The following is a 24,261-nucleotide window of genomic DNA, read 5'->3' as shown; positions in this document are numbered from 1 at the left end:
ATCATTTTTAAAAGTTTTTCATTTCGGTTAATATTTGCCGCTTTCATGCTTATTTTTTGGGGTGGGGGTGGCGGGTATACTTGCAAATGATGCTTACTGATTACACGGGAGAAAATTTGATTACTGGAAGAAACCAAGCACAAGCACACCTGTCCATCGTCCAGAGGAGTTCATTAGTATAAATTATTACCTGTCTGATTCATGAACCACCCCGTATTGAACCTATAATATGCCCAAGACTCCGTGGAATTGATTCCGCCTCGAACGCCGCAGCATTTAAACTGGAAAGAGAAGCAAGAAATAAGTAATGATCCCTTCAGAGAGTATAATGATGTTATCAACATGTGGCCTGTAATACAGAGACCTTAGGGGCAACATATCAAGTTGCAGTACTTCTGAAATTAACAGCTATTGGCTCAGCTGCCAACACAGTTTTACTGCCAGTGGAAGGATTGCTTTGAAACTGCTTACGCATCTGAAAAACTGTACTTGAATCTTAAATAGCAGTTAAGCTGGATCTGTTTGGAACAATCAAGGTTACAATTAACACATGAATTTTATTCATATTCGGTTCATTTATTTCTTATGTTAGATGTTAAAGAAATAGTTATAATAAAGTGTGCTTTACCCAAAGAAAGGAGACTACTTCTTTTCCACCTCTCTCTCTCTCTCTCTCTCTCTCTCTCTGTTAACCTTTATAATTATTTTTTCTGGCTATTTCGCCTCCTTCATGTCCACTGTAACTCAAAGTTATCTTTATTTCTTATCTAAAGGTTTAAACACATGCACACCTGTCAAATTTGCAATTCGCTCATGTTTTTCATTCGTCTAACTATCCTTCCCTCTTCGTATCTTTTTTAAATTTACCTATTAACCCATCTATATGCCGGTATTTCTAACAAAGGTTTTTCGAATTCTCCTAATTCAGCAGTTGACCCCTCCTGTAACTAGCTTCGTCTTAGATCAAAATGTCAGTTCATCCACCCTTCTATGCATTCATCGATACAGACATTTGTCCGTCGGCCAGCAAATTTGTCTGTCTTGCTTCAACTTCTTTTATTTGTGTACTTATTAATTCGTGTATATATCCTCATTTTTTCTCTGTGTGTCTATCTGTCGATATATATATATATATATATATATATATATATATATATATATATATATATATATATATATATATATATATATATATATATATATATATACATACATACATACATACATACATACATATGACCGTCTGTCTGCCAAACACGATTATATCTTAAACCAAAAGAAAATACATCCTCCATAAGATTAGCTTGGTCATATGGCGAACTAATAACTTGACAACTAAACCAAGTATATTAACTAATGGAACATGATCTTTACCTGTTTTTCCTTCTCTATTCACAGAATCGATGTGAGAGGCCCGAACCCAAGAGACCGATCATTTTATTTTCAAAAGAGCTTTGCTCTCATTTTTGGAGGTCAAAATTCCGCCACACAATAGCTTGAAAAGAACATATTCTTGCTGATTATTAGAAAAGAATCTAATTATATTCACAATGTAAGGTGGGAAAGATTTAGATGTAATGACAAAAAAGATATTCCGGCTCTAAAGAAAATATCTCAGCGGCTCCGTCCACCAAATTAAACGGCTAAATGGATGGTCTATTATTATGACCTAATTCAAGAAACGAGACGATTGCCAATCGATAGTTATCTGATAACTGACTACTCGGTAAGATCATGAAGGTGATTGACATCAGTCTGCTCTCTTTAGCGCTAGATTCTGAGATGCAACCTGGTTAATTATTCACCAAAATATTTGACTAACTGATGATTTCATTAGGCGACTGTCGAAAACTTGTCAGTACATTAGTAATTGGTGTTGGCATTCACAGCGCCAAATTACAGTCTTCGAGAGACAATGACATTTCGACCTGTTATAGACCAGACTGCAATCCCTACATTCTTGATGGAATTCTTTCTTGACAGAAGTCGTATACTGTTCCGTTAATAGGTCCGTAAACATATGTACTTGAGAGAAAAATGTCAAAGGTCTTCCGAATCTCTTAATTCAGCAGTCAACTGACAAGCTCGCTTTCCTCAGCTAGGGTCAGAACATTTTATTTTCAATCAAGTTGTACCGCGAAATGTAACCCGTGACATTCTGTGTTATCTTATGTAGTAATAATGGACGCGAAATGTAAACCATGACATTGTGTGTTATCTTATGCTGTAATATTGGACGCAAAATGTAACCCATGACATTGTGTGTTATCTTATCTTGTAATCATCGGCGCAAAATGTAACCCATGACATTATATGTTGTCGTACGCTGTAATATTGGACGCAAAATGTAACCCATGACATTGTGTCTTATCTTACGCTGTAATATTGGACGTAAAATGTAACACATGACAGTGTATGTTATCTTATCTTGTAATCATCGACGCAAAATGTAAACCATGACATTATGTGTTATCTTCTGCAATAATAATGGACACAAAAACGTATGCTGTATTATCTTATGTTGTAATAATGGACGCAAAATGTAACACATGACATTTGGTGTTATCTTATGTTGCGATCATGCACAGAAAATGTAACCACATGCTGCAAAATGTAGCACACAAAAGTACGACCTCAAATCACCGATTACAACTTTGAAGGTTTAGGATCTTTACAGTTCCGTACATGCCTTATCATAGAAATATTATAAGGACTCTGTATATTAAGGAGTTTTGTTGTGGTTTTTTTTTCTCCACTAACTCTTGAGCTGTTAATTCACACACCCATGCGCTCGTAATTAGAAGTTGAGAATACTCTTCTGTCTAACGTATTCTAGCGTTCTATACATTTTATAAGATAACTACGATACTATTCAGCTCATGGCCTCTTTGAGTTTTGCATGTTCATCTGGACAGTCAGAGAGAAAATGATACAGTTCAGTTAATCCTCATTCTATATCTAGTCTTTTAAACTGGAATTACTGATTGGTGTCTCCATCCGGAAACCTCTGAAAAATCTTCACTTGCACAACAGACATCTGTTCTTAAAGAGTTGTGTTACGGTTGGGGCTGGGGTAAAATCTGATGGTTGTCAATATTTTTGGAGACTCATGGATAGCGACCAACTCTCCATCATTAAGAGCTATTAAAAGCAAATTCAATCATATGTTAATTTAAGTCTTTAACCATGATGGCAGTCCAAATGTCAGTAAAATATCTCCAAATGGAATATTATTATTATTACTAAATACAATACAAATTCATGTATTTATGAGAAAATTTACATTTTTGTTGCCACTTAAAAATCATGGATTTGAGAAGGATGCCAATTAATTGTGTCATTATTCATTGGGTATTTAAGTTCGTAATTTTTAACAACCACAAAATCCACGAAAATAGGTTTCCAATGAAAACTACATACTTCACAGTATTCGAATTAAAAAATTCTATGATAGAAAAGATTTATTAAAGAGTATATATTTTATATCATATTTCCAAGTTTTTCTCCAAGATATATATATAATCTTCTGTAATTATCTGAAATTTTCGAAGGTATATTTATACCGCTCCTTAGTTCTTGTTGTTTAATTTGTTTATTTCGTATGTCTGTTTTTGGTCTCTTTTTTGGAGGGTGCAACTGTTATAAATATGGCAAGCAAGAGAAAATCACCAATTTTTCTCCTAAATATTTTAAACGAATAACATGTAATATCATGATTATGTAATGATATCATAATAGAGAAAACACAATCTTGTCATGAGTTAATATTCTTTTTTAAGTATCTTATAAACATCTTGAGAATAACAATGGCTATGTAAAACCATGCTTCATAATACATTGGAATCGCATATATTGACATAAAATCAGCCTGAACGTTAATTGGGTTATATATCGATTTCAGATATGTTTATTAGTGGACTTCTGTTGATTATATACGGGCTTCTGCTGTTTATATGTGGGCGTCCGGTACGTTTATATGCAGGCGTCCGGTACGTTTATATGTGGGCGTCTGGTATGTTTATATGTGGGCGTCTGGTACGTTTATATGTGGGCGTCCGGTACGTTTATATGTAGACCCCTTAGATCTAGATTCACAGAAGAAGAAAAACAAAACGGGTGATTTGATGCCAATTACGAACTTGTCGTTGTGAATAAGAGTTTTTTTGCATATACATATCCTCTTTGTTATATATTCCTAACGTTTGAACCCAGATATTCATATGGGAAAGAAAAGATGTCATAATAAACTTGTACATTACAGGTTTATCCAGTTCGTTTTAGACATGTTGATTCATCAGAAAACAAGAAAAAGCACATAAACAATTCTGATATAACAACAATTCAACCTAATCATCGTAATTAATTCCAGTCACGTACGTCTGTCTGTAAATGTGCATAGATGTAGGAACGTATTATGTGTGCATACATGTATGCAGGTGTATCTCTTTCTTTCCTTCTTAATCAAAAGAGATTGCTCTAATACGCAAAACCATTTTATACAATTTCGCTCGTTACATGAACATAAGGTTACTTGAATCTACGCCGATCAAATCTTAGCTTTGCCAAACAAGCGCTGATTGTAATTATATGAAATTATCCCAATCGTCAATAAGCATCAATGACAACCTAAGAAAAGCATCATTTTCAAGACAACAGGGAAACAACCAACATAATACGGCATACTTCTGAATTAACGTTAACAATATTTGGGCAACAACACACCACCTGTTAAATATGCGATGACTCTCCATTGTAATTTGGTCTTTAATTAGCGCGAAAATTTCATTTTTTTTTAACAAATCAATCCAATTTTACACGTACCACTACAAGATGGTTGATTTGAAATTAAAGTCACACCGTAATAAACTGAATGAAAGTAGCATATGAAAGATTTCAAGGAGTGCATGTTTCACTGATCATATTATTTATGTTCACCGCTTTAAAGAGTGGCAACTCAGAAAGTTAAGGCCTCCATCGACATAGTTTACAAAATATGTTTCTGATGACGTGCAACAAACCATATCCTTATTATCTTGCGTAACACACAGCTAGAATGACACATCACTTGGTCTGTATAATTGTCACTTGGTTCGCTGTATTGTACACTAAAGAACTTCGATGCAAGGCGAAAAGGCTCTTGGTTCTTATATTCATTCTTTCAACCAGAAACAAGAAAGGTTTATACTCATCATTCCGTCATGCCATAGTATTTTCTAGAGAAGCGTATTCTCAAATAGCTTGGACTTTATGTCGATTATTGTGGATTTAACGCCATTTTTCAGTACGCGATAGGTTCTAAATGGCTGCCAGTATAAATTAGTGGAGGAAGAACACGGAAAAAGCCCCAGTTAGAACCACCGACATACAGGAAGCTACAGGCTAACTTTCTCACATACCCACATTGGCTGAGCCCGAGACTCGAACCCACGTATACAGAGGTGAGATGGCATTGAAACTTGCTGAAGCTATTGATTTGATCACAGCAGTCTTGAGAACATAAGCTCGTTTAATCCTGCATATTTGATCCAGGTTTTCTTATCATTTATCTTTTATATGTCGTGCTCGTAACTTCAAAGCGTCGAAAGTCCATTCGACCTCTGTTTTTAATGTGACCTTTTTCTCTTTTTTGACGTACAACTGATCAGACTTTTTCTTCTATACAGCATTCTTCAGGCAATCCAAACTTTGCACGAACTCCTTACTAGATTAACCAATAGAAATGAGAGGTAAGCATGACAAACTTTGAGCTAACAAGAAGAAAGAAACATAACCTTACAAATCATACAATGAAGATCAAGATGTCACCAATAGTCACGCTGTGCTACCTTACTGCTTTCACTCTTGCTATAAAACCAATTTACATCCAAGAAGCAGAAATCAGTTATGATGTATGCTAATCAGAGGGACCAAAATCTAATGTCAATGGCACAAATTTGACCTAATTAAGCTGATGGAACAACTGTTAAAAATGTGCATTGCAATATTATTTACAGATAAACCTTCATGCATGCAGAAAAGTAAATAAAGACAAAACATAGTTAATAAAGACAAAACATAGTAAATAAAGACAAACATAGTAAATAAAGACAAAACATAGCAAATAAAGATAAAACATAGTAAATAAAGACAAAACATAGTAAATAAAGACAAACCTAGTAAATAAAGACAAAACATAGTAAATAAAGACAAACATATTAAATAAAGACAAACATAGTAAATAAAGACAAAACATAAAGACAAAACATAGTAAATAAAGACAAAACATAGTAAATAAAGACAAACATAGTAAATAAAGACAAAACATAGTAAATAAAGACAAACATAGTAAATAAAGACAAAACATAAAGACAAAACATAGTAAATAAAGACAAAACACTGTAAATAAAGTCGCTAGAAACAGATTTTCCTCATAATTAATGCGTCAATTAATACTTCCGGTAAAATGAACATACTTTCTTTCTGAACAAATTAAGAAATAATCGAGGGCGTTTCTTTGGTTTAAGGAGAATTCGCAATGAATGTCATTCGAATATTGTTACAATTTAACAAGCCATCACGAACAAAAGATCTTGATCACCTACACAGTCAATATTTTCATAAGAACCTACACGAATTTAACTTTGCGACGTACAGCGGTCTCTCCTGATGCTGTAAACGTGGTCCTCTGGAAATAATACTGATGGTGACTTTCCATTAATGATGTAGATTTTGATATATAGTCATCGTAAAGATACGTATTTTATGAATCTAAGCTTCTTAAACTAAGTAACAGAAAGAAGCAAAACCAACGCGTTTATTATAGATTGTAATATCAACAAATAAATCCATTTTTCCAACTTACATAGTGAAAATTTAAGAACTTACATTATTGTGATTTAAATCCCAAATAATCGTTAATGTTCTATCACATATCCAAAAGTATAGAATGTTCTGAATGAATTAAAATAATCTTGACTGTGTTGATGTGCCAATAGTCTTGAATGAGCTTATGTACCAATAGTCTTAATGAATCACAATGAAATAATCCAGAATGTCTTTGAATTAATTCACTCCCAAAGTAGTGTTGTTTTTTTTTGTCCAAAATGTCAATGAGCACTGAAATCTAGGCATCAGATGCCGTATTTTGTGACATTGACAGGAACGATTTTTTTTGTTTCTCTCTCTCTCTCTCGTCTTTCTTTCTTTCTATCTATCTATCTATCTATCTATTTAACCTCTCTCTCTCTCTCTCTCTCTCTCTCTCTCTCTCTCTATATATATATATATATATATATATATATATATATATATATATATATATATATATATATATATATATATATATATATATATGTATGTATGTGTATATATATATATATATATATATATATATATATATATATGTGTGTGTGTGTGTGTGTGTGTGTGTGTGTGTGTGTGTGTAATGCATGATACATTTATAAGGATTTAAAATATTACAAAACTGCTTATTTTTATCAAAGTGTCTTCATCTTGACATTGTAATACCAAGTTATTGTATTTGATGTATATTGTTGACTTGCTTGCATGTCTAGTTTGTTTGTGTTCATTTGTCTGCTTCTTTGTTCGCTTCGTTTGTTTTTCTTGCTCTTTTAATCTTACCAGCTTCTGTAGAGAATCCCAGCCTTCGGTAACCTGCTTGTGGTCCACACTTCCATAGGAAGAATTCAAAGATATCTTCATTTGTTGTAAGGTAATGTCCTCAATCTACAACAAAATACATAACAAATGCAGAGTAATATATCATTAGGAAATTTCTTTGCAGGATGTTACACCAGTTCTTTTGTGTTTAATTTTAACGGCATGTTAACACCTTATTGTTTAAATCAAGCCGAGGAAGTGAAAGCTAAGTGCAGCCGACTGGACAGGTATTGAACCAGCTACCCTTTGATCACGAGTCCGACGCTCTACCAATTCAAAAGTGCTACACCTACACTATAATTATCAATGGATAGAAAGAAGAAAACAAACTGGAACTTAAAAGACGCAGATATATTTAAGAATGACTAAAATACAGATCATTCTATTGCTTTTGCCCACTCTTTGATAGTTCAGGATGTACATATATTTTCAAACCTTGATATAATGCAAGTCAAAAATAAGAATACCAAATACCCATTTTTGGTAAAATTAGTTGTTAATAAATCTTTCAGAATATGCTATATTTAACTTGGAGGGAAACCTCGTTTTGACTGTACTTCTTATTTTTGGACATAATCTATCACCAAGTATGACTTGATATTTAGTTCATTTATTTCTTATAGTTATGTTTTAAAGAAATAGTTCTAAACAAGTGTGCTTTACCCTAAGAAAGGAGACTACTTCTTTTCACCACTACCCTCTCTCTCTCTCTCTCTCTCTCTCTCTCTCATTTTGCCCTGATTTTATCTTAAAGTTTAGATGACACAACAAAGTTGTTGCCGAAATCTAAGTCTATGCCCGTTATCCAAATTTTAGAAAGATTAGTAAAGCTTTCATCGCTTTAAATACGCTTGGCATTCAATTTATAAGGACCAGGGATCACAGAGCTCTGAATGAAACATCCACCCTGATTGGTCACATTTTACAATTGAGTGATCATGGTATTTTCAAAAAGAAAAAAAAAACAATTGCTCTTGTAATGGGTACTTGCCTCGTTCTAGAATTAAGTCACACATAACAGAAAACAGATTGTAGTCTATTTTTTCTGTAATGCAGTTATTAAATTCGGACAATATAATTCTGCACTAACTTTATTCCATCATTTAGGAAATTGAGTGAAAGTAAATGACATTGAAGCGGCAGAGTTTTAAATTACTCATGATTTTCTACAGAAAGCAATAAAATTTGCCTAATTTACGATTTTCTTTATATTTCGTCATTAATGTTTACGAAATGATAATGTTTAGAGTGTTTACGTATATCCTTTATTAGAAATGTAATGTATTTTTTCTCCCAACAAAAATTGCAGGTAACTTGATAATTATCCACGTTTTGAACTATTTTGTTCTCCGATTCTGTTCTTTTAACATATTGCCCCTGCACCGTGAACACTTGTTTTATCGTAAATCATATATGGCTCCCACTGGACCCATCTAGTATACCATGACACATATCAGCATGCAACGACAATTGTATAGTTGGATAACAGACTTGTATCTCCGTGTTAATTTATATAAATATATCCACCTGCTGAAGAGACATGGCTTCACTTTGATCACTTTCCTCTCAAAAGCTGTCAGCAAGAGACCAAATTATACCTGTCATATATAGTAAAGTTTGGGTATTGTTAGTTTGGCAAGAATTAGACCGCCCACCTTGAGTTCCATTAGAGTACAACATCGCTTCAGTTGAATCTCTTTAAACTAATTAAGGATGAAAATTTCTTTTACGTGCTCAATTATTTTACAAGTAATGATACCTGGTCAATAAATAATTTTCGTTTCAACGTCATCGATGCGATTAACCAATCAAAACTTGACATTATCTTATCTGTTATTTATCCCGTTACCTCCTATACCTTCAGTGATCAATGCCTGAAACACCTTCAAATGTGCTTGTTCACACACACACACACACACACACACACACACACAAAGATGTAAACATTTCTCTTTTACATTATCTGACATTATTTCAAAAAGTAACTAGGAAATAACTTAATTTAAATTTAAGAATGTGATTAAGGTCTATGCAAACCCAATATTTTCTCCTACCGGAAATAGGGCTCTGACGCGTATGGTAAAATGATATAATTAGGGAGAAAATTACAAGTTGGCTAGATGAGGTTTAAGATGTTAGCAGTTTCATACAACTACCAGATTTAAAAAAAAAAAAACACACTAGAAAGGTTTGAACTTAAGTTTGAATCACGTTCCTATAATTTAAAGGACTTTTCCAGTACTCCCATTCCTGTCTAGTCGATTAAACCGTAACACAAGTGCATGCTACATAATTGATAAGTTTGAGTTTCCTATGTATATACGGTATTTTATTTAGTGCTTGAATAAAACTCATATATATAACAATGTCAGGTATCCGTATATTGTATTATATGTCAAATTTTGGAACCTCATTAATAAATCAAGGTTGAAACAAGAACAGTTAAGTCCATAAATAAAAAATATTACTTTCTATATCTTTGTCAGTTGTATTTCATTCTAAAGTTTTTTCAATATAGTGAACGTTGATTATGGAAAATGTTGCATTTAGAGTTTTTAAAATAGTCATAGAATAAACAGCTATGAACAAGCTACAAGATCTCTGTCATAATTTATTTTGTTAAGCTTTGATTGAAGTACATTCGATTTCACATTTTCTTGTGACAATCCCGAACAAATAATTATGTTTTTTGTGTGTGTGTGTGTGTGTGTGTGTGTGTGTGTGTGTTTTGCGGGGATGGGGGTTGGAAGAGATAAAGAGGCTGTCATTTCAGAGGTCCATTTAGCTAAAATAGGCAGTAAATAGATTAAGAATAATCAAAATATTACCTTGTTTCTGTATGCATATATAACTATGCCTCCCGCTATGAACCCAAGTAACATTATCAGTAGAAGGAGAAAGAACTGAAAAAGAAACACGAGGTTTCAAGTTTATCTTCCATTCGTCCTGTAGGCCACACGCATACATACATACATACATACATACATACATACATACATACATACATACATGCATGCATGCATGCATACACACACACACACACACACACACACACACACACACACACACATACATACATACATACATACATACATACATACATGCATGCATGCATGCACACACACACACACACACACACACACACACACACATACATACATACATACATACATACATACATACATACATACATACATACATACAAGGCATGAATGTACGGTTTAAAATCGATTTTGCGGATTAAAATGAAATAATTTTAATAAATATGAATTCCTTGTTGTGCCACTGTGGAGACCTGTTAGTAGTAAATAAATTCGGGGACAATCGCTTGAAGAATCTTTTGACCAGCATATAAACAATTGAAGCAATATTGCACGCTTTATCTTCCAGACGAGAGAAAACAATGGACTTCATACATACACCCCTTCACACAATGGCTGTGACGGATATGAAACTATTACTTCAAACAGCCAAAGCAAAAAAAAAATAGCCAAACTTATTTTCAAGGCATATGTGGTCTTCTTCTGCAAAGCTTTGATACAACATATGAAATTCGTGAAAGAACTTCCCCTCATCCCTCGACAGTTTTATACGAAGCTTCATTCAATATTCTTCCTATTGGTATTTAAATGGCTTTATCTCCGAAATGGTCGAGAAAGACAACTATCTGCATGTGAAATTAATAATTGGAATTAAGATTAATGTCAATAATGGAGAATTCGCTCAACTTAAATCGGATCACATCCTTCTCTACAGAAGAAATTTTCCAGCTAACAAGCGGTTCGAGCAGAGTGTGTTCGATTTATTCAAAACACCAATCAACTAGGCAGTACATTTCATGTCAATGTATGCATTATATATATATATATATATATATATATATATATATATATATATATATATATATATATATATATATATATATATATATATATATATATATATATATATATATATATATGCTTGTGACGACCTGTGTGCAATAATAACTAGAGCGTGATCTACCTGAAGTTACCTTAGCCCTTACGGTTCCTTGTTTTACTGATGTCGGGGATTTAGAGCAAAAGTTATATGCCTAGGAATTTTTATCACAGTTCCACTGTACCTAGCACTTGGAGTTGGCTTTTTGCCTACCTCCCTTGAGGATAGGCAATTAACGTTTGATTCTACTTCCTATTAACTTTTGATTGACTGTTTACATTTCTGAATGAAGCCTTAATGAACGGGATTTTAAAGATGTTTATGTACAGTAAACAGAGTTAAGGAGAAGCGATTAAACGGTTAATATGCATTTATTTAAAATCTGACTATAAATATACGAACTAATTTACTGGGTGTAACCTAAGAATTCATGGACCCGACTCAGCAGGGTTTTGTACTGTGCAACATCCGTTGACTGAGTGTATACATTTTCACAACTATAAAAATTTCCACAGAAGTTTCAGCATTAACGATAGGTACTTTATTTTGGTGCCAGGAATGCACTCAAACCAAATTTAATCATCATCCTGGTACTACCTGCCGTGCATATAATATGTCATCTAACCCCAAAAAGTACAGTATAAGGCTGAAGTCCCCCCCCCCAGTTATATGCCGCGAAAAAGGCAATAATTCTGGAGAGCTTGTATGTGTCGGTATTTACCAAATACAACTCGACATTGCTTTAAGCAACCGTTCATCTACTAGTACTTTTAACTGATTTCTTGGCGATCTCTATATTTGTACTTGTAGAATTTAACTTTGAATCGACATTATATAACAAATATTGTGATAATATGCCGGTAACCTTGATATATACTGTCATATAGGTTAGAGACTTTTTAATTCGTACTCTACGGAGATTCGAACCCAGGTCCACGGGCAAACGGCACCCATTGCCTTGCCTGCACACAAGAGCCCATATTCCCTCACGACTAAGCACACATCCCCCAAAAATGATGTTACTCAATCGGTGTTATATCCACTCGTGTGTAGCAGATACACTCTCATGACGCCCTAGTAATTGTAATTAATTCTCATGTATCTACACAGTCATTCCGGATTCCTATGATATAAATCAAGGTATATAAAATTAATTATAGAGAGTTATAAATATACACCATACAGAACGGAAAGTGCTATCCCTGGATTTTATATATATATATATATATATATATATATATATATATATATATATATATATATATATATATGCACACATCTCATCACATAGTTCACATCAGCTTTGATTATTGCGAAGAGATCGACTGGGTAAGAAATTATACATGTTGAAAAGCTGTCTGCAGGGGTCGAAACAAATAGAATGGTTGTTTAATGTAACAGTAATTTTTACTTGGGTAATATCGATGCATAAATGCCACAATGCCAACCTCAAGTGCCATATCAGGGGAATCTGGTAACTCGGCTGAAAATGTATATGCATTTGACCTGACCTCTTCAAGTCTCAACGATCAGTGACATAGCCAGAAAGTTACAAACCTGACTTAACCGCAGCTTCTTGAACGATAAAAGACTGAAAGAAATAACAGCGATTGGACAAAGACCTCAGTGAGCCTCGCCTATCAACAACAGTTAACCTTGGAAAAATTACTGGCGTATATGTTTTATCTTTGCTGAGAATGAACGCATACGTGAAAGTAATATCATTGACAGTCTTGAAGAAAATGTAGATGCTATATTTCTTTCTCAGTCTCACCATTTGTGAACAGAATCTCAGCTAAATTCTTTATGAAAGGTATCACCCAAAATACAGAGAGAAAATTAATCTTTATGCTGAGTACATGTGGGGAAAAACTGAATCAGACATATATGTGTTAACATTATTACTACCTTGAGCAATAAACGGCTTTAATGAAATCTTCAACAGCAGTGCTGGAAGACCCAGCTATTATCCTGTCACTATTGTAGATAAGTACGTTAGTGATTAAAATATGGTGACTGCATAAAAATACAGTCGTCCCTTTCTTATTATCGTTGGCAGTGCCGCTACTTAATATTTCTTTTCCAAACACATGCAATACAAAGTAATCTTTTTTTAGAGTAAATGATCATAAGTAATTTTCCGCTTCAAAACACTTTCATAATAAATTGTATTTTACCGGACAAAAAAGTATTTAAAAAAAATAAAAATTGTAACAGATCATTGAATGGATCAATCGGCATTTCTTACAAGTTATCGTATGCATCTGCTATCTTTGCAGTGTCACCTACAGATTACGAAGCTTCAAGAAAGCGGAGGGAAAAATGCTCCAGATTTTAACCTTACCGTGAGAAGCATGCATTTCACTTCCTTAATTGCACCGCAGCAGCCGAAGAAAGAGAGAACAATAATAATAGCGCCGGCTATTATGAGAACTAGAGATAGCGTAGGTAGAAGGGTGCTCCCAAGAATGGAGGACAAGGTAGAGGTCACTCCCAAATTATTTGTTCGTGTGTACACACCGAATCCGACCAAGCCACATCCAGCAACCTGCAAAGTGAATTATTGATACACAGGAAATTATAGTACGCATGAATAATAGTTTCGAAATTTAACGTGTTAAGTTCACCCTTCTGTCCAAATATAGATCCATATGTGTACTTTTCTTAAGTCCGTCCTGATAATAAAGTTTCTGTTCTTAAATTTAAGCAAGTATTACAAAGCTGTACTCTCCACGAACATCTCCTGGTTTGTGCTTCAGATAGCTGATGCATTCTTTAGATAGGTTGTATTAAGAGATATATATATATATATATATATATATATATATATATATATATATATATATATATATATATATATATATATATATATATATATATATATATATATAAGCTTTTCTTCGAAATCATTTGTTTCCAAAAAATTATCCAAAGTTCAAAGCTGCTCTGTGTAGACAACAAAAGAACAGGATGACCTTAATCGAATTCCTAATTATACGAACGCAAAAAATTATAACAATCGATAAAAATAGTGTCATTCTACATCATGGGAGATTTATTAAATATTTTCTATTTTGTCAGTTGCTTTTGGCAAATGCTTTCGAACACAAAGGTAAAACAGAATTAAAGCTTTTCTGAAATGTTATGGAAGATTTCATCTTTTGGTGTCAGTAGGGCCATCCGAGCTGTACGGGTAGGTAATAAATATACTGTGATAAGTACTTGCAGTTGCCACATCAACGTATTTGAATTTAGCGCTATCGTGCTGGTGCACATTCATTAACAAAACTTAAGTGCCTTGTAGTTCACCATGCATGGTGGTGTATAAATAAACCTTAAATACCGTATAATTATGTATGCCAATAGCTATGTTTTGTTCATTATTGATCCAGGATCTACAAAATGCTATATCCATACATGCTAGCATGCATGCATACCTACACACACACGCACACGCACGCACGCACGCACACACACACACACATACACACATACGTACATACATACATACATACATACATACATACATACATACATACATACATACATACATACATACATACAAAACAAAACTGACTGCTCTCTAGATATATTTTTCTTTACGTACGGACACAAAGAAGCATAAACAGAAAGTAATACTCAGAACTTGCTGATAAAGAAATATATTGTCAAGAAAGCAAAATGATCTGAACTATGATTGACAGAGTACACGAAGTTTTCGAAGAACACTTACCAGAATAAGGGCATTAAATACAAACAACGAGTACTTCATAAAATTCGCACAACCCGTCAACGCCATGGTGCCAGTCTAGAAAACATGAAATGCAGTTATTAGACCATCGGGCTGTGCTTGTGTTGAAGTAATCAAGTTTCTGCATATAGATTGAACATAATATAGAACCACAGGGACTCATATGATTGCTTACAATTTAACTCAGTCGTGCATATATTATTATTATTATTATTATTATTATTATTATTATTATTATTATTTTATACTAATATATGACTGGTAGTTAAACTGTAAGCAAAGATATGAGCCCCTGTGTATCAAAACAAATAAATCACATGCAGAAATTATCTATAATTTTCATATATTGTATTAAATTTATGACCTAATACATGTAAACATACAATTTCTAAGTTGCAAAATCTGTATATGTCGTAAATAAAGTTGCTATATTCTATTGCTATGGAGATGATTTCCTTCAAAATGGACTCTTGATGTTGATTTACAAAGAAACATTTTATTGGCATTTAACGTGGACCAAAATATGTCTAGACTGCATGCAAGGTCGGGTTTCAGAGGGGATGGCATAGGGAAGTTTCACTCTGTTTGCGAAATTCCTTTGCCAATTATAAAATTACTAAACAACATGTATGTAAATCAGATCCATTTACAAAAAAGATATATTTTTTTTAATTTCTGGAATATAGCACAAACTATAATATCCTCAGTAAGGTTTTGTACATGAATACAATATAGCCATTATTTCAAAAAGTAATCGGTGTACCCGGATTTATGGCCCACAGATATTAAACATTTAGCGTATTGTACTATATCGCCTTGAAACAGTGGCAATAATCTAAACTATCATAAAAATTAGCACCACTTTAGAATGACAAGTATTTTTTGGGAAATACTTCAAACGAAATGTTTAATAATATTTTGATAAAGCATGCACCATTAACAGGTGAAATATTTAAATCCACTTACTGCTTTTTACATGCATAAACTTCAGTTCAACATGGTCGATTTATTTTGTACGTTTGTTTTTGTGTATGTTTTTTTTGTTGTTGTTGCTTCGTTTTTGTGGGTTTTTTTATTATTGGGTCTTGATTTTTTGTTTGTTTTTGTTTGTTTTTTCTTCTTTCTTTGAACGGAAATAAATACCTTAGTAAATTAATATGTTAACTACAAGCAAGTATAAAACGAGAATTATGATATTTTGAGCCGGTAAACCAATGTCAGTTGCAGTTAAGTGTGTGGATTTTCGCAGACGGACGGTCTATACAATGGAAATTCAAAATATATCGGCTGCATCGTACCAAGTCATAGTGAGTAATTTTCTGCAAGGTATTTTCGACTGTATTAGGCATTCATCTAAAGAAAACAATGCATTGATATAAGGGATGCATTTTTACCCGCAATACATTGCAGAAAAAAATTACCCACATTTGTTTGCAAAATGGCCATTTGTGCATGAATTTGTGCCTTTACCATGAATTTGTGCCTTTACCATGAATTTGTGCCTTTACCATGAATTTGTGCCTTTACCATTACCATGAATTTGTGCCTTTACCATGAATTTGTGCCTTTACCATGAATTTGTGCCTTTACCATGGTCTATTACCAATTCTGCACTGAAATTATGTTTCATTCTCCAGAGAAGAATAACCGAGTTCTCGTGTTGTCAATGTTTGTATTTATCCTTATTTACTGTATTGAGTATCTTGTTTCAGCAAATTGAAAAAATATATACCTATCTTGTTTTCAGACTGTGTTTGAAAAAAGACTTTCATAAATATGACTTTGTAAGAATGCATTGTTTTGTGTAGCTGTATGCACGAGGTCCGTCTAACCTTACTAGAGATACAAATTCAAATTCTTCTTCGAGTCCATACAAGGTAAAGGAATGTAAGAGCTTAACGCCGGTCTTTGACTTCTTGCTTGTACAGTGGTACCTCGGGTTACGAACGCCTCAGGTCACTAACAATTCGGGTCACGAACAACAACTTCGAAAATTTTTTGTCTCGGGTAACGAACAGTGCCTCGGGTTACGAACGAAGGCGAGAGAGAGAGAGAGAGAGAGAGAGAGAGAGAGAGAGAGAGAGAGAGCAAGGTTTAACGTTGGAGACAAACGATCGCGTACAGTACAAACGAAGGCCACGCAGTACTAACTCCCAACACCACTCCTCTGCTTCAACCCATGGACCAGCAAGTGATCTCCAACTTCAAGAAACTGTACACAAAGGAGCTCTTCTCAAGGTGTTTTCAGGTCACTAATGACACTGAATTGACTCTGAGAGATTACTGTAAAGACCACTTCAACATCCTCCACTGCATCAACCTCATTGACAAGGCCTGGAATGATGTCTCCACCCGTACCTTGAAGTCTGCCTGGAAGAAAGTTTGGCCATCGTGTGTACCAGAGAGAGAAGAGTTTGAAGGATTAGAGGCAGACGCAACAGCTGTAGTGGATGAGATTGTGTCTTTGGGCAAAAAAAATGGGCCTGGAAGTCGATGGCAACGACTTGGAGGAGCTGATTGAGGACCACAGTGGAGAGCTCACTACAGATGAGCTTGTGGATCTTCAGAATGAACAGCTAAAGACATTAAAGGAGGAGCAGTCGTCCGATGATGAGGAGCCAGTGACCGTTTCAACTGCCAGGATTAAAGAAATTTGCAGCAAGTGGGCAGACGTCGAAGACTTCATTGTGAACCATCATCCAAACAAACTTGTTGCTAACAGGGCAGTAAACCTGATGAATGATAACGCGATGGCCCACTTCAGAAAGATTCTCCAGCAAAGGAAGCGACAAATTTCCCTTGATAGTTTCTTGGTGCAGAAAGATTCCCAGTTGGCTGCCAAGAAACAGCGACAAGAAACTCCTGAAACTAATGATTCAGAATAGCAAACAAAGTGACAAATTTCCCATGATCGTTTTCTTGGTAAGAAAGATGGACTAAATCTTTTTTTATTTTACATTTAATTTATTTGGTTGTTTTCTTTCTCTTTATTTAATACGTGAAGTACACGTATTCTTTGCGTTTTGTCAGGTAAACGACCGGATGTTAATAAAAAAGAACGATTCTTTCATCTTGAAACGGATTGTCTCTATTTCATTGATTTCAATGTTTCGGGTTACGAACGTTTCGGGTTACGAACCGAGTACTGGAACGAATTAAGTTCGTAACCCGAGGTACCACTGTACGTCTGGAGTTAACAATTTTAGTCATATCGCTACGATGTCTGCAGTGTGGCAGTTTATAGTGATCTCTAGCAATGGGGCATCATGCCGCAGACATGTAGCATGATGTCCCACCCGATCATACTATCGTGACACCAGGCCGTCCAGTCCTAACAGTAACTGCCTAATGCTGAATTCCAAGCGAGGCAGCTGATAGTACCATTTTCATAAGTTTTTGGTTTGACTCGACAGGGGATCGAACGCACGACCTCCCGCATCCAAGGCAGACGTTCTAACTACTTGGATCACCAAGACTCTCTCTCTCTCTCTCTCTCTCTCTCTCTCTCTCTCTCTCTCTCATACATACATACATACATACATACATACATACATACATATATACATACATACTCTTTAAAATAGCACGTATCACAAAAGCATGTTCTTCAACCTTTTCACTGTACATCCATGGTGTGGAGGCGTCATGACCAGCTAAATAATCGAGACAGTCGAGCTTTATTTACTCTGCCTACAGAATGTTTTTTGTATCTATATAAACCGAACAGATTTCAGAATTGAGTAAAGTAAATAAACTCTGACCCATGTATCCTTATTCAGGAAATGTACAAATGACTGATCGGGGAATATACTCGTAGAGTTACTTGCTGGTACCTTTATTTTAATGACATCGGAAACCATAAAATGTGTGGGATCTGGGAACCATGTAAGATGTATGACGTCATGAACCTCAGCACTAACCCCAGATGTCCAAATAAAAAATTCCTTAGATCTGCGCTTAGTGAAACAATAGTTTCCAAAGCTGTTTTATTGTTGTGACGGTTCATGATTTCTCATGCGTCATTCACGTGGCTGTATCCTTTATTTATAAATGATTTATTTATCAACTTTAAAATTAGAAGATGTCCATTTTTTGCTGGAATTAATACGTATGTGACAGGATGACAAGTCACGTAACTCTCGAATTTTGCATAACTTGGGATGGATGGATCTCTGCTTTGCAATTTATGTTTTTTTTTCTTCTGCCCAAGGATACGTATGAAAAATATCAAGCTGATGAGCTGGTAATGTTTGAAAACAGATGACATGTTTTTCGTCACATCCAGTGTAAAAGCAGCTCAGAGGGGAGGAGATGACACATAATGTCAAAATCATAATAGACTGGCCATTCCAAGGCAAATAGGTATCAATTAACGAGATTTTTTAAATAGACCAAAGATATTACCTGCAGTAATCAACTGATCTCTTTAGTAATATCTTCAATGAAGTATCAGACAAAGCATTTAATTAGTCGTTAACATTTAAATACCAGCTTAAAATAATTTGAAAATTTTGGCAGATAACTAAATAAAAGATAACCTGCTCGAGATGGGAGAAATACAAAAATAAAGAAAGTATCGACCCCACCTCGAGCACAGTTAATCTTATGAGACAATGCGAGAGCGACACCCACGAGTACACACATACAAACCAATAAGGTTTTAATTTCATATATTAGTATAACGCTAACTCGCCAAACTTCAAAATTACATAAATCTCCCAGTGAAAACATGATCACGGGAGAAAATAGGACAAATGGGTTCAAATTTGACAAAAATCTGCTGTCCCAACATGGAAACAAAAATAGCAATCACAACATATAGCACACACATATAGCATACACGGGACATAGGTGACCCCCAGCAAGGTCAATTATAAAGAACTAGGGAAGGAAATTCCGAGAAGGTAATAAAAATCATTCTCAAATGAACAACTCTATAGATACACAAGAGATAAATTAGAAATACCCTAATCATATTTCTAAATAATAAAATTTCAAAATTCTTTTTTATAAAAATATATACAACACACAACTTCGGGGGAAACACCAACACATAAACAATTTTCACCTTTGGCTAGGTGGGAGAGGGCATCTGTCTGGTGCCCCCCGCCCAAAAAAAAAGTACGTACACCACACTACGTGCATGCATTTAATGAATGCAAGTATTACTGTGTTATAAAAGCAAGTAGAATATATTTGTGTGGCCGCGAGGAAGTTAGAATCATCAACGGCAAGCGAAACAAAGTAGGGTTTTCGTCTATTTTAGCCAATAAAGTTTGTATAGCTTCATTTGGTAAAATTTCAATATTTTGTCCGAAGAGATAAGAACGTGTGCTAGGCTAAGAAGACTTATTCTTGGCGGAAAGATATCAAAATTTCTTTTTTTCAAGCATGTACTCACTAAAGTACTTTCTTGTATTGATCTTGTACAAATAATTCCGTAAATGTATCATAATGGTGTTGACACTGGCGTCCGCAGATTTATTTTCGGGAGGCTAGATGGGGTGGGGTGGGAAACATATAGTGCTCAACTATTACCTTTTACTGATGTAAGACAAGACATTTTTACAGGCAAAAGAGCTAGCCTCCCTTAGCAGTAAACACATGGGTTTGGAGCAAGTAGAATATCTCAAAAACGGCTTGGATGACAACTATTTTCAGTTAGATCAGCCTGTTTAGTACACACTGTTTTGCATAACTATCATCTTGGAAAACGGCTTGTGTTTGCACTGTGACCATCACATGGTGTCAAAAATGACCTTCGGACATGAAAATTGCAGGTAAAAATTTGGGGTTGGGGCTCATAAACTTATTCTGCTTTGAACTGCCATTTACTTCTTTGGTCAAGTGGATACTATTCTTATGGTTTGTTTTAATATGGGTATCCAAAAATATGGACCTTTTTGACCTCACTTGTGTATTTGATCTTTTATGATTTTTTTTATACTAGGTCGCTGATTGCGGCATTAAATTTGTACATAAAAAACTGGACCAAGCCCCTCCCCCCCCCCCGCGTACTTCAGTGTGAGACTGAATTCTCTGCCATTTTCCAGTGAGTTCACTCTTGTCATGCTTTATCACTCTATTGAAGTATTTCCTAGATTTTTGTTGCCACGAGGTGTTCCGATTGTAGAGTTATATAAATCATAACCATTTTTACAGTTCAACAAGCACATGATTGATAACAGTGTAGACCCATATATGCCGTCCCATGGTACCTTGACAGATCAGGGTCAATGTTATTCACATCGAGTCACATAAATGGTAGATAGAACCAACGGCACAACCCTGATTTGCTAATGCTTAATACGATGACGTATTCGGGTCTGTTCAATGCGCACATTGTTGTGCTACACATAATCAATACAGTATCTAAGCAGTTCATCATTTTCATCAAAACTAGTCAAAGAACACACCAAAGAGGCCACTTCGTTTGTCTATTAAACGAAATACAATATTACTGCAGATGTATAGAACACAGACAAAACATCATCGACATTTAAGACCATGAAGAAATAGTTCAATTTGATAGTACGTTAAGTGGCATGTGAAAATTTGTTTCCACCCACCCACCCAAAAAATACACAATAATTCGACTAGCATCGGCAAGAAACCAGAATGTTCCGAATGATATCGTATCCCATGAGACAGCACTGTACAAAAACAGTTCCAAAGGGTGAGGTCAATAACAGATTTCGTTCTTCACATGACGTCATACAACATCGGCGCGTGGCAATAATGTCTGCGGTAATGTATGTAATGACCGCAGCCAAATATCCCGTAACCAAGAGGAATACCTACTGTTGTAAAGTATATTCATGCACTTAGCAAACTGGAACTCGTGAATTTATCAGGCAATGTACCGAACTAAGATACACCAGCCGTCCCGACTGTCCATTTTTTCTGGCATTATCTGGTTTACATAAAGGTCAAATTCATTCGGGGGGATAACAGACAAACTATGTTGTAAACATCTGTGCCCCCTGATGTTGAAACAGTAATGCTCTTCTCGAATTACCGTGTAACAATCTCCGCAAATGTTTCAGCCCGATCCAATTGTCAGTGTTCTAGATTTTGTGGAACAAAACTCTATTGTTATCGTTAATTCGTAAATCATATTAGAGTCAGAAAAAGAAGCCAGCCCTATAGTATAATAGAGCTTAATAACAGAACATAATTATTTTCCATATTTAGTGAAGGTTCTCTCTCTCTCTCTCTTTCTCTCTCTCTCTCACACACACAAACACACACACACACACAGAGTATCCCTTGTTTGGTTTTGATTGGTTTTATCCCTCTATCTTCTTAAACGCCCCTTGGTGTTGAGATACTGGAGGAGGCGGGGATGGGGGAGGGGAGGATACCAATATTAAAAACCACCATTTCGATCCCTTCAAAGTTGAATTCATCATTAACTCCGTTCTTTTCTTTTTGCAAATAAATAATAGATACGTTTTATGAAAGCTTCAAATATGCGTATACAGTATTGCTTTCAGTGTGTGTGTATATATAGTTCACGTATTTGTGGACACCTAATTCTTGTGTGTGTGCATTTGTTTCTTGATTTCTTACCTTTTGTTCTATACATTGTTTCTTTGCATGCATGCCTGTAGGATAATGGATTGGTGGCTTGATAGGTAGTAACGATTTATGGGTATGTGTAATTTTAGTTTATAAGATAGAATAATACGGTGAGGCAGAAGTAAAAAAAAAGAGACAAAAGTTTGTAAAGTAATTGAAGTTCTCTCTCATTTCATACTCTACGCATTGTCAATACCATATTGTTTTCTTTCATCAAAGTTTATGGACGAGAAATGATAATAAAAAGCCACAACATTATCGATGTGATTGATAGTGATATTAAATTACTATTTTGAGAAAATTTTATAATAAGCAGATGTTCTTGCAAAGAATTCCCCCTGGTAATTGTTTTGGAATCAAATGGGCAATACAGTATTCCATAACACAAGCGTATTTAGTAGTGTCGGTCTGTCTTCACACAAATGTACGACTCATTTCCAAATTTGTTGTATAGTTAAATTTAGATTCACTCCAATATAATTATGAAAATTTAAAATATATCAGCATTTAATGTTATTTCTTACCTCTCTATCCTTGTTTAGATCAGAAAAGGTATTCTTACTGGGTCAGTGTTCTGCTACACGGAACAAAAACAAAAACGTTGCTACATCATTTTCCAGCGTGGTAGTTCTCTGGACAACAGCCTAGTACACGGTATGTATCCAGCGATGAAGAGTAGATAATCTTCTCCTCCCAAATCAGTTGCTATGGCAACCCAATTTACCACGCTGAAACTCCGCTCCTCAAAGTTTACATGCTTGAATGTAAATACATAAAACATTCGTTTTGTTTTCAAGCTTCGGGGCAGGCAGTTCGTACGCCTCGTTGAAGACGAGCCAGAAATAATAAGTGTAGACTTGTATGTTTTCATGTAGACTGGTATATTTGCATGTAGACTGGAATATTTGAACCAAAAATTGAAGGCTGAGGTAAACTGGTTATAAATTTCCCCGGTATATTAAAAACCGAAAAGTGGTTTGCTTCCTGCATCTTTGCAATATAGCAATTTGTAAAAAGCACATAGTGGCTGGACAGTTGCGTGGGCATTACTGATCTGTACATTATTAGGTGACAGTTGAATAAATTTACCTTAGCCAGTAGTAAGTATCAGCTTAAAATCTGAAACGACACGTGTAGCGTTGCACCGTTCCCTCGCCAGTTTTCCCAGTTCTTGGAAAAGGCCTAGATAGAATTTTCCACCATCATACCATTTATATATATATATATATATATATATATATATATATATATATATATATATATATATATATATATATATATATATATATATATATATATATATATATATATATATATATATATATATATATATATATATATATATATGT

The 24,261-nt window shown here is 34.7% G+C and overlaps 1 protein-coding gene across 1 annotated transcript in view; it reads right to left on the bottom strand.

Annotated features, from left to right (window-relative positions):
- The window catches only part of LOC149787997 (tetraspanin-9-like), a 44,829-nt gene extending 21,220 nt beyond the window's left edge, over positions 1-23,609 (bottom strand). The window contains exons 1-6 of the mRNA XM_089974280.1: positions 23,437-23,609; positions 15,314-15,388; positions 13,925-14,128; positions 10,488-10,562; positions 7,621-7,725; positions 191-281 (exon numbers count right to left, since the gene is read on the bottom strand). Coding sequence (XP_089830406.1) covers positions 191-281; positions 7,621-7,725; positions 10,488-10,562; positions 13,925-14,128; positions 15,314-15,379 — 541 coding nt within the window. The 5' untranslated portion in view covers positions 15,380-15,388; positions 23,437-23,609. The remainder of the gene's footprint in view (positions 1-190; positions 282-7,620; positions 7,726-10,487; positions 10,563-13,924; positions 14,129-15,313; positions 15,389-23,436) is intronic.
- Between the last annotated feature and the right edge of the window lie 652 nt (positions 23,610-24,261).

This window comes from Sinohyriopsis cumingii, chromosome 11, assembly GCF_028554795.1.
Source record: "Sinohyriopsis cumingii isolate HCF-2022 chromosome 11, ASM2855479v2, whole genome shotgun sequence".
Classification (NCBI taxonomy): domain Eukaryota; kingdom Metazoa; phylum Mollusca; class Bivalvia; order Unionida; family Unionidae; genus Sinohyriopsis; species Sinohyriopsis cumingii.
The sequence above is the reverse complement of the archived record's forward strand: the minus strand, read 5'-3'. Positions and strand labels throughout refer to the sequence as shown.